Here is a 12,866-nt window from a genome sequence, read left to right as displayed (position 1 = left end):
CACAGTAAAATGAGTCCTATATCGGCATAACCTGAAAGGCTGCTCAGCAAGGACTGCCATAAAAAGCCACACTACAGTTTGCAAGTGCACATGGGGACAAAGATCTTACTTTTTTGAGAAATGTCCTGTGGTCTGATGAAACAAAAATGTAACTGTTTGGCCATAATGACCATCGTTATATTTGGAGTAAAAAGGGTGAGGCTTGCAAGCCGAAGATCACCATCCCAACCGTGAAGCATGAGGGTGGCAGCATCATGTTGTGAGGGTGCTTTGCTCTAGGAGGGACTGGTACACATCACAAAGTAGATGGCATCTTGAGGAAGGAAAATTACACTATATTGCCAAAAGTATTCGCTCATCTGCCTTTAGACGCATATGAACTTAAGTGGCATCCCATTCTTAATCCATAGGGTTTAATATGACGTCGGCCCACCCTTTGCAGCTATAACAGCTTCAACTCTTCTGGGAAGGCTTTCCACAAGGTTTAGGAGTGTGTTTATGGGAATGTTTGACCATTCTTCCAGAAGCGCATTTGTGAGGTCAGACACTGATATTGGACGAGAAGGCCTGGCTCGCAGTCTTCGCTCTAATTCATCCCAAAGGTGCTCTGTCGGGTTGAGGTCAGGACTGTGTGCAGGCCAGTCAAGTTCTTCCACACCAAACTCACTCATCCATGTCTTTATGGACCTTGCTTTGTGCACTGGTGCGCAGTCATGTTGGAACAGGAAGGGGCCATCCCCAAACTGTTCCCACAAAGTTGGGAGCATGGAATTGTCCAAAAACTCTTGGTATGCTGAAGCATTCAGAGTTCCTTTCACTGGAACTAAGGGGCCAAGCCCAGCTCCTGAAAAACAACCCCACACCATAATCCCCCCTCCACCAAACTTCACAGTTGGCACAATACAGTCAGACAAGTGCTGTTCTCCTGGCAACCGCCAAACCCAGACTCGTCCATCAGATTGCCAGATGGAGAAGCGTGATTCGTCACTCCAGAGAACGCGTCTCCACTGCTCTAGAGTCCAGTGGCGGCGTGCTTTACACCACTGCATCCGACGCTTTGCATTGCACTTGGTGATGTATGGCTTGGATGCAGCTGCTTGGCCATGGAAACCCATTCCATGAAGCTCTCTACGCACTGTTCTTGAGCTAATCTGAAGGCCACATGAACTTTGGAGGTCGGTAGCGATTGACTCTGCAGAAAGTTGGCGACCTCTGCGCACTATGCGCCTCAGCATCGGCTGACCCCGCTCTGTCATTTTACGTGGCCTACCACTTCGTGGCTGAGTTGCTGTCATTCCCAATCGCTTCCACTTTGTTATAATACCACTGACAGTTGACTGTGGAATATTTAGTAGTGAGGAAATTTCACGACTGGACTTGTTGCACAGGTGGCATCCTATCACAGTACCACGCTGGAATTCACTGAGCTCCTGAGAGCGGCCCATTCTTTCACAAATGTTTGTAGAAGCAGTCTGCATGCCTAGGTGCTTCATTTTATGCACCTGTGGCCATGGAAGTGATTGGAACACCTGAATTCAATTATTTGGATGGGTGAGCGAATACTTTTGGCAATATAGTGTATGTGGATATATTGAAGCAACATCTCAAGACATCAGCCATGAAGTTAAAGATCGGTCGCAGATGGGTCTTCCAAATGGACAATGACCCTAAGCATACCTCCAAAGTTGTGGCAAAATGACTTAAGGACACCAAAGTCAAGGTATTGTAGTGGCCATCACAAAGCCCTGACCTCAATCTGATAGAAAATGTCAGAACTGAAAAAGCGTGTGAGGGCAAGGAGGCCTACAAACCTGACTTGGTTACAGCAGTTCTGTCTGGAGGAATGGGCCAAAACTCCAGCAACTTGTTGTGATAAGTTTGTGGAAGGCTACCCAAAACATTTGACCCAAGTTAAACAATTTAACAGCAATGCTACCAAGTAGTAACAAAGTGTATGTAAACTTCTGACTTCAACTGTGTGTGTGTATGCTTATGTGTGTATGCGTATGTGTGTATGCGTATGTGTGTGTGTATATATATATATATATATATATATATATATATATATATATATATATGTGTGTATGTATATATACACACCCCCTTTAACTAGATCTGCATATCTTGTGAATAATAATAAACCTTATTCCTCATTAAACCTCATCTGGTAAAGTGTGTGTGTGTAGATATACATGTAAGGAATAATTGACAATGGACCGTTGAATTGTTGAAAAATAATGCGCACCCGAGGTGGTAATGCATTCACGACGCGTGGGGGAGGGGGGGTGAGGATGTTTCCCACAGATATTTCAGATAATATAGAAAATGTTGTATTGATCAAGTGTATCTAGCTTTGATGCAGCTCGAGCCTTCGTTGCTAGTTCGAAAACTTCACTTTAGAACTAGCAACGGAGGATGCGCTGCTTTTCGGCATTGGAATAACAAGGACGTGCATGTGGGCGAGCGAGAGAGAGGGGAGGGGAGGGTTAGCGCGTTGCTTTCAACTAAAGCTATGTGAGGCTGCTAAGGGTGAAATACATTGGCACATAAAAAGTTTCACATATTAAGTTATTTTGGATAATAGAAACTGCTGTATTGATGAAGTCGCGGGGGTGTGGCTCTATTTGTTGGTCATGACACGAGTCTCAGAGAGTGTGTGTGTGTGTGTGTGTGCGTGTGCGTATGTATGCGTAAGTACGAGGGAGCGCGAGGGATCTTTTTAACCGAAATTGAAATAAATGCAGGATATTTTAGATATTGTTTGACATTCTTAACCATTTTACTTTAACTAATGTTTTTGTTTTAATTGGTTACTTTGTTGTGGTAGCCTGTAGGGCTCTTTGAAATTACTGAAATAATTTGGCGAAGTGATATGAAACCGTTATGTGATCGAGACCTGGAACTACTACATAGCCATGCATTTACTTGAAAAATAATTGCGCACTTTAGAACATCCGTTAACCAATCAGAGTCAAGCATTCAACAAACCCGTGGTATAAATAATATTTAAACAATATCACATGAGCAAGAGTGCTATATGGCCCTACATCAGCACTGCTGTGATTTGGCCATAGGTAATCACAGCAGTGCTGATTTAGGGCCATATAGCATGATTGCCAGTGTGATATTGCTTATATACAACAGTTCAATGAACAAGTACATTTTAAAAATGAGGAAAAACTGAGTACGGTCAAATGCATTTGTGCATGGAACTACTTTCTTACGCGACGTATCAGAATATGCCGTTGCTTGTTCAAACCAAATTATGCGTCCAAGCCTTCGTTAGTAATTCAAAAAATGTCACTTTAGAACTAGTATCACGGCTTGGGCTGTTTCTAAAAAGTTATTGGAGAAATGAGGACATGTTGTGTGTGTGTGTGACAGAGAGAGAAGGAAATAGAGAGAGAGAATGTGTGCCATCCCCTGTTGCCACGCACAAGCAGAGATGCTGTAGTATGTTAGCTCTCTGAAGATAATGTCATTTTGGTCAAATTCATCCTATATTCTCAGTGGAAAAATAGCCGTCCGGGGGGGGGGGGGGGTATTTCTCCCTATTTCGCAGTAGCTGGTGCACAAGTGTCATTCACTATAGAAACCGCAATCTCCTCCGCCATTTTGAACAGTATGTCCTCTCCAATGTGGAAACTCCGGTAAGAGGTAAGCGTCTTGAGATTGTGTATCAGTCTGTGTGTTTCTCAGTTGTGATGAGCCTCGGTGCTAAAGGTGTTAGTGTAATCATGCTAATTTGGTACTAGAAAATCACTTGCCATTATATCAAACACTGCTGAAAGCTATTTTGTTCGTTAAATGAAGCTTAACATTGTCTTTGTGTTTGTTTTTGAGTTGCCACAGTATACAATAGACTGGCATGTCTTAAGGTCAATATTAGGTCAAAAATGGCAAAAAAGAAACTTCTTTCTCTAGAAATTCATCAGTCAATCATTGTTTTGAGGAATTAAGGCTACACAATGTTTGAAATGTAAAAAAAAGACTGAAGATTTCATACAAAGGTGTACACTACAGTCTTCAAAGACAAAGGACAGCTGGCTCTAACAAGTACAGAAAGATGTGGAAGGCCAGATGTACAACTAAACAAGAGGATAAGTACATCAGAGTCTCTAGTTTGAGAAATAGATGCCTCACATGTGCTCAGCTGACAGCTTCATTGAATTCTACCTGCTAAACACCTGTTTCATGTACAACAGTAAAGCGAAGACTCAGGGGTGCAGGCCTTATGGGAAGAATTGCAAAGAAAAAGCCACATTTGAAACAGAAAAACACAAAGAAAAGGTTAGAGTGGGCAAAGAAACACAGACATTGGACAACAGATAATTGGAAAAGAGTGTTATGGATCTTAACCCCATTGAGCATTTGTGGGATCAGCTAGACTGTAAGGTGTGTGAGAAGTTCCCGACAAGACTGCCACATTTCTGGCAAGTGCTACAGGAAGCGTGGGGTGAAATATCACCTGAGTATCTGGACAAACTGACAGCTAGAATACCAAGGATCTGCAAAGCTGTCATTGCTGCACATGGAGGATTTTTTTGATGGGAACTCTTTGAAGTATTTTAAGTTCTGAATATTTTTTCAAATTGTAATGGTCATTTTTCATGTTATTAATGTCCTGACTATACATTGTGATCAGTTGAATGCCACTTTGGTGAATAAAAGTACCAATTTCTTTCCATAAGTGCAAAATCTGAACATTATTACAACCTTTTGGCCACCAGTGTATATATACACACACCACGGGTCTGTTGAATGCTTGATTCCGATTGGTTGACGGACGTTCTAAGGTGTGCAGTTATTTTTCAAGTAAATGCATGGCTATGAAGTAGTTCAAAGTCTTGACCGCATAACGGTTCCATATCACTTCGCCAAATTATTTCAGTTATTTCAAAGATCCTACAGGCTACCACAACAAAATAACCAATTAAAACAAAGACATTAGTACAACGGATAAGAATGACAATGTCTGTAATATCCAAAATTTATTTCAATTTTGATTGAAAAGTGTCCTTGGGCTTCCCCTCTCTTTCTTTCCACACACACACACACACACACACACACACACACACACACACCGTACATGCTGCCACAGCAAAATAACCATATAAACAAAGACATTGGTTAAAGTAAATTGGTTAAGAACGTCAAACAATGTTTATAATATCCTACATTTATTTATTTCTCCCTCGTCTCCCCTGCACTTACACACACACACACACACACACACACACGCGTGCGCGCGTGCGTATGTGCGCACACTGAGACTTGTCGCGACCAACAAATAGAGCCGCACCCCCCGTGACTTATCAACACAACAGTTTCTATTATACGAAATAACTTTTAATATGTGAAACATTCTATGTAGGTTGCGTACACACACACACACACACATACAGACACACAGACACATGCCAAAAAGCAGCACATCCTCTGTTGCTAGTTCTAAAGTTACGTTTTTGAACTAACAACGAAGGCTTGAACTGTATCGGAGCAAGATACACTTGATCAATAAAACTTCTATATTATCTGTAGGAAGCACTCTCGCGCCCCTTCCCCTCTTTACACATATACGTGGACACGGATTCATTATACGCATTATGCACACACTTGCGAGCAAATAACAGCCGTCATGTCAGCGCACACCTGCATATCAGTGGGGTTGAAATCAGTTGGTAAGGTTTACAACGGAAATATGGCGACACTCGATGCTGCTGAGAAGTGCTTAAACTTACATCTTGGTGATTTTGAAGTGATGTTACTTCTGATGAGAGCTGCAACAAATAAAGTTAATCTCACAAGGCGATCTTTCTTAGTTTCTGAGCTTCTCTCTTTCGATCCCTCAAAAACAAACTCACACGCAAACTGTAACACACATGCACAAACGCACTAACTTGTTACTCCAGTAAGTGCTCCAGTAAAGCAGCGCGAGCCTTGCTATCCTCCGTTGCTAGTTCTAAAGTGACGTTTTCGAACTAGACTGAACAAAAATATAAACGCAACATGTAAAGTATTGGTCCCATGTTTCATGAGCTGAAATAAAAGATCCCAGAAATTTTTAGGGACGAAAACCTGAAAATGTCTTGAGATAAAACCCTGAAAGATGTCTTAAGGCATGGTATAAGTGGAATAATTGATTCCGGCCCGTTGAATTATTGAAAAATAATGCACTCCGCTGCACGTCGATCGCATTACCACCTCGGGTGTGCATAATTTTTCAATAATTCAACAGTTTTTCATCAATTATTCCTTATATATATATATATATACACAAAACTCAAAAGTTTTGAAACACTTGACTGAAATGTTTCTCATGATCTTAAATCTTTTGATCTGAAGGCGTATGCTTAAATGTTTGAAAACACATTTCTTTTATTTCTTATGGGATTCATATTCAACTGTAGGTTATAACAGAATGGCACAATCATAAAACAAAACATGGCAACAAAGAAAAAAATTAAATGACCCCTGTTCAAAAGTCTGCATACTTTTAGTTCTTAATACTGTGTATTGCCCCCTTTAGCATCAATGACAGCGTGCAGTCTTTTGTAATAGTTGTCTATGAGGCCCCAAATTCTTGCAGATGGTATAGCTGCCCATTTGTCTTAGCAAAATGCCTCCAGATCATGCAAAGTCTTTGGTCGTCTTGCATGAACCGCATGTTTGAGATCTCTCCAGAGTGGCTCGATGATATTAAGGTCAGGAGACTGTGATAGCCACTCCAGAACCTTCACCTTTTTCTGCTGTAACCACTGGAGGGTCAACTTGGCCTTGTGCTTAGGGTCATTGTCGTGCTGGAAAGTCCAAGAGTGTCCCATACGCAGCTTTCGTGCAGAAGAATGCAAATTGTCTGCCAGTATTTTCTGATAACATGCTGCATTCATCTTGCCATCAATTTTCACAAGATTCCCTGTGCCTTTAGAGCTCACACACCCCCAAAACATCAGTGAGCCACCACCATGCTTCACAGTGGGGGTGGTATTCTTTTCACTATAGGCCTTGTTGACCCCTCTCCAAACATAGCACTTATGGTTGTGACCATAAAGCTCTATTTTGGTCTTGTCACTCCAAATTACAGTGTGCCAGAAGCTGTGAGGTGTGTCAAGGTGTTGTCGGGCATATTGTAACCGGGCTTTTATGTGGCATTGGTGCAGTAAAGTCTTCTTTCTGGCAACTCGACCATGCAGCTCATTTTTGTTCAAGTATCGTCGTATTGTGCTCCTTGAAACAACCACATCTTCTTTTTCCAGAGCAGCCTGTATTTCTCCTGAGGTTACTTGTGGGTTTTTCTTTGTATCCCGAACAATTCTTCTGGCAGATGTGGCTGAAATCTTTCTAGGTCTACCTGACCTTGGCTTGGTATCAAGAGATCCCCAAATTTTCCACTTCTTAAGTGATTGAACAGTACTGACTGGCATTTTCAAGGTATCCATCTTTATAAAGTTCCATTACCTTGTTACACAGGTCTTTTGACAGTTCTTTTCTGCTCCCCATGGCTCAGTAACTAGCCTGCTCAGTGCATCCATGTGAGAGCTAACAAACTCATTGACTATTTATACGCCGGCATTAATTGCAATTTAAAAAGCCACAGATGTGGGAAATTAACCTTTAATTGCCATTTAAACCTGTGTGCCACCTTGTGTGTCTGTAACAAGGCCAAACATTCAAGGGTATGTAAACTTTTGATCAGGGCCATTCGGGTTATTTCTGTTATCATTCTGATTTAAAAAGAAGCCAAACAACTATGTGATGATAAATGGCTTCATATGATCACTATCCTTAAATAAAAGACAGTTTTTTTTGCATGATCAGTCATATTTTCAAAATCAATGCCAAAATTTCACAATCTCTGCCAGGGTATGCAAACTTTTGAGCACAACTGTGTGTGTGTGTGTGTGTGTGTGTGTGTGTGTGTGTGTGTATATATATATATATATATTTATTTATTTATTTATTTATACATACACACACACAATACCCTTCATCTGGTGAATACATAAGCTATAAAAAGCTTAATTTGGTTAACACTTAAATATATAGTCAAGGAGCCAAGTCTCTGTAATTTCAAAATAATAGTCCCTGGTGTGTTTCAGGCTTGTTTATAGTTAAAAGTCCTGCATTATGCACCAAATCTTAAATTTTTCTGATTATTTGGTTGAACAAACTACATTTTTATTTAACTTTTAACTTTTTGCCTCTTTGTTTGTGCCCATTATAGTAAAAAAAAAAAAAAAAAAAAAACATTTTTTTTTTATAAATCGATTTTAAAAACTATTGGGTGATTAATCAGTTATCAGCCTTTTCCACCAGCTTAGTTATCAGTATCGGCAAAATTGACCTCTAAGTCGTATAGCTATTTAAGCATCGTTATATGCTACAGTGCATTCAGAAAGTATTCAGACCCTTTCATTTTTTCACATTTTGTTATGTTGCTGCCATATGCTAAAATGCTTTAAATAATTTTAATCAGTCTTCACTCCATACCCAATGATGACAAAGCAAAAACCAGATTCTGGTTCCCAAGAGCACATTGCTCCAGAATTATTAAATGGAAGAATTTTGGAACAACCGGGACTCTTCCTAGAGCTAGCCGCCCGGCCAAACTGAGCAATCAGGGGAGAAGGGCCATGGTAAGAGAGGTGACCAAGAAACCAGCGGTCATGTGTGGAGATGGGAGAAACTTGCAGAAGGACAACCATCACTGCAACACTCCACCGATCTGGGCTTTATGGCAGAGTGGCCAGATGGAAGCCTCTCCTTAGTGCAAGACACATGAAAGCCCTAAAAGGACTCGAGATTTTCTGGTCTGATGAAACGAAGATTGAACAGTTTGGCCTCAATTCCAAGCGTCGTGTCTGGAGGAAACTAGGCACCGCTCATCACCTGCGCAATACCATCCCAACGGTGAAGCATGGTGGTGGTAGCATCATGCTGTGGGGGTGTTTTTCAGTGACAGGGACTGGGGGACTGGTCAGGGTTGAAGGAAAGCTGAACAGCGAAATACAGAGATATCCTTAATGAAAACCTGGTCCAGAGCACTCAGGACCTCGGACTGGGCCGAAGGTTCACCTTCCAACAGGACAATGACCCTAAGCACACAGCTAGAATTTTAGCATAATGTTGCAACACAACAGAATTTGAAAAAAATGAAGGGGTCTGAATACTTTCTGAATGCATTGTATTCTTGAGGTTATATAGCCTTTTTAAAATCTTGCCAATAGTAACACAGTATTTTAATGTTGTTGTTAATGTAATCAAGGTATCGGCAAAAAAAATCGAAAATAATGATAGATTTAAAAAAGCAGTGTTATCATTGGTATACGTCAAGATGTCTTGACTGAACTTGACCTTTTTCCTCCATGTCCCATTCCCACGATCTTCCACTATAAATGTTTCTTTTTTAATCCCTCTCCCGCAGGGTCTTCCACCGGTACCATCGTGCGGCCCAAGGTACACTATCCCCGTCCCCCTCACCCTCCACCTGATCCACCCATTCCAGAGGCCAGCATAACAGGCCAACAGGAGCCTCGCCCGCCCCTCTTTGCTCCCCACCTGACCCAGAGTGACCTGGAGCATCCCAAGCAAAGGCACTCTTACCCTGAAAGACTGGTTAGGAGCCGCAGCACAGATGTGGTGTCTGCTGGCCGCAGACCCAACAGTGATCCTGGACTGAACCGCAGGAACATGATGGAGGAGAGAGACCCTGCCGGGTCATTCTCCACAGGGCCCACTTCTTCCCCTAGCAAGGACTCACTGAAAGGAGAGGTAAAGAGTTGTGGTCGACCATTATTGGTGTTTCAATGGCTGATACTCGTATCTAGAAAAGATAGTGATAGATGGCCGATATAATGCTGATTATATATATATATATATATATATATATATATATATATATATATATATATATACATTGTGAAATTAAGTGAACACTTATTTTACATATTTACAAAAAAATTTTAAACCGAAATGGTAGTTGCAAATGTCCACAAGCACAAAGTGTGGCGTCCTTTAGCAATTTTAAGTTTTTGGATGGGAGTACCGTAGATCTTGGCTCAGATCTAAAGAGCATTTTAAGTTGTTGGAGTACTGACTACAGTGTACTTTTGGTAACTTCTTTTTGTATGTGTTCAGTCTGAGGACAGAAAGGACAGTGATGATGAGAAGTCTGATAGGAACAGGCCCTGGTGGAAGAAGCGCTTTGTTCCTTCTATTCCTAAAGGTGAGGAGCCCACCTCTAATCCCCTCACTGTTTTTGTAAAAAGCCTGCTTTCATCCAGTTGGTCTGTCTAGTCTTTACTGGTCAGAAGCATTCCAACTTAATAGGGTGATGCACCATATAGATGTATATACCATAAATAGATGCACCAATACAGATATTTTGGCAGATTTGTTTTATTTTTAATTTTACAGGTAATCAGGCAAGTAATATCAGGTATCAAAACATTTGTAATAGAAAAGGTGGGATAAGTATTTGGAAGTATTTGAGTATTTAGTACTTTGCCGTTAGAATTGATAGAAATAACTAGAAATAAGCCCTGAATGAATCTGTGGGATTCAGTTAACCTAATCAGACCAATGCTGTTAATTTTTAAAAAGCTGTATTATCTAAGCTGTCTAAAAGCTGATTATAGACATATAAGACTGTGATGAGTTTCCGCCTTATTATTAAATATTTAGTGTCATTTTATAACATTATGCTTTGTGTTATATTACCCTGGAATTAGTTTTAAAAAATGAATTACCACAGCTGCGAGGGGGTTTTGATTACAGCTGCTGAGAGAGTGACAGTAAATTTGGCATCTTCTCCCATCTGACTGTCTTAATCCACTGCTCTCGATTTTTGTTTTCTTCTGGAAAGTCATTCAAATGTAATAGTGGATTTTTTCTTTTGCTCTTGGTTGGAGCAAGTGGGTAAGTGAAAATAAAATTTGCTGTAGTCTCCCATTCACTTCCATTCATCACTGTCGAAGTTTACCCTGCAATTGTTTACTTCGCGTTTTGAAACCTGGAGTGTGAAAAAGGTCTATTGCATTTCTGTTGGATAATCAGTATTTCATAGTCTTTGACTATGCATTTTTAAGTGTGCATATTTATATGGAAGTTAGAATAGAACTACTTACATTTTTTTAAATTATTATTTAATCCAGCATTTGACAACACTTGCTTAACACTAAAGGGGTTTCTGCATGACTGGTGTCAGTTGTGCCGAAACCATTGAGCTCTATGCAGTGGAGCGGCAGTTTGTGTTGCCCCTGGCACTGCGTTGCGCTTCTGTCAAGCATTGTAACGTTATGCTCAAAGTTAAAAGAATTTCAACTTTGAACTGTTTGCCACTGACTTTTCGAAGCACCAGCCAATGATTAATGGACAATTTGAATATACACCGATCAGCCACAACATTAAAACCACCTGCTTAATATTGTGTAGGTCCCCCTTGTGCCACCAAAACAGCGCCAACCAGCATCTCAGAATAGCATTCTGAGATGCCATATTTCTCACCACAATTGTAAAGAGCGGTTATCTGATTTACCGTAGACTTTCAGTTCGAATCAGTCTGGTCATTCTCTGTTGTCCTCTCTTATCAACAAGGCATTTCCATCCACCAAATATCCCAGGAGATCAGCAGTTACTGAAATACTCAAACCAGCCTGTCTGGCACCAACAATCATCCATGCAGTTATCTAATAAGTCAATCGTGTGGCAGCAGTGCAGTGCATAAAATCATTCAGATACGGGTCAGGAGCTTCAGTTAATGAAAAAATGTGATCTCAGTGATTAGGACCATGGCATGATTGTTGGTGCCAGATGGGCTGGTTTGAGTATTTATGTAACTCCTGATCTTGTGGGATTTTCACACAGAACAGTCTCTAGAATTTACTCTGAATGGTGCCAAAAACAAAACACATCCACTGAGCGGCAGTTCTGTGGATGGAAATGCCTTGTTGATGAGAGAGGTCAACAGAGAATGGCCAGACTGGTTCAAACGTTTCGTGCTATTTTGTTATCGACAAAGTGAAAATGCTTAAAAAAATTGTTTCCATTCAAATGGCCTTTTATCGATAATGGTGTGCGTGATGACGTCATGCCTAAAAGAAACACTTTGTTGCATGAGTTTTGGTTTATCGCGAAAGAAATTTGCCCTTAAGCCGTTTCCATACAGAAATGTGTTTATCGCTAATTGTGTACCTTTCACCTCTGAAGTCTTATAAAATGAGGAGAGTATTGAGACAATTCATTGAAATTAGACAGCTTACTGTCATTTTAATTTCACAAATAAATGCAATTAGAAGACAAGGAATTGCAATCAAAAGGGATCAGTTGCCCTTCTGATAGGACTGTATTATTGGTCCTGATGTTGCTCCTATGGCAGGTTGCCACTGGTTCCGACCCGAAAGCGAATCGTCATGGCCCTTTTCAAGCTGGCAACCTGCACCAAGTAGTGGGGGAAACTTTCGGACTTAGTATAAGGTCATCTATCGATGTTTATATGCTTTGTGTACTGCTATTAAAGAAAAATTGATGCAGTGTAATATCAGGGTTTACATATGATACATTCCTGATATTCAATAGGCTATTTTGAAAAATCATCTAAAGCATTACCATCACAGTTGCATTATGTCCCGCAATTTTTTACGACCAACTGAACTTGATTGTCATCTAAAATTAATTTTAGCGTCATAATGCAATTTACATTTTCTGAAGAAGCTCAGTAAATGCGATCCGAGGTAAAGAGGGTTAGATTTAAAATATATTTTTTTTCATTTAAAATAGTTTTAAAATGTTCAAAAGCTCATATTCTGAAAGTGACCTCAGCACTGGACAAATAGTTCTGATAGTTTATAGTCTTGGGGAAAAAAAGT

At 40.5% G+C, this 12,866-nt stretch overlaps 1 protein-coding gene across 5 annotated transcripts in view; it reads left to right on the top strand.

Annotated features, from left to right (window-relative positions):
* LOC127414761 (GTPase-activating protein and VPS9 domain-containing protein 1-like) overlaps nucleotides 1-12,866 on the top strand; it is a 66,451-nt gene that overhangs the window by 40,867 nt on the left and 12,718 nt on the right. For all 5 annotated transcript variants that reach the window (XM_051653024.1, XM_051653021.1, XM_051653023.1 and 2 more), the window contains 2 exons: nucleotides 9,425-9,771; nucleotides 10,138-10,225. In XM_051653024.1, coding sequence (XP_051508984.1) covers nucleotides 9,425-9,771; nucleotides 10,138-10,225 — 435 coding nt within the window. The remainder of the gene's footprint in view (nucleotides 1-9,424; nucleotides 9,772-10,137; nucleotides 10,226-12,866) is intronic.

Source organism: Myxocyprinus asiaticus, chromosome 24 (genome assembly GCF_019703515.2).
Source record: "Myxocyprinus asiaticus isolate MX2 ecotype Aquarium Trade chromosome 24, UBuf_Myxa_2, whole genome shotgun sequence".
Classification (NCBI taxonomy): domain Eukaryota; kingdom Metazoa; phylum Chordata; class Actinopteri; order Cypriniformes; family Catostomidae; genus Myxocyprinus; species Myxocyprinus asiaticus.
The sequence above is the reverse complement of the archived record's forward strand: the minus strand, read 5'-3'. Positions and strand labels throughout refer to the sequence as shown.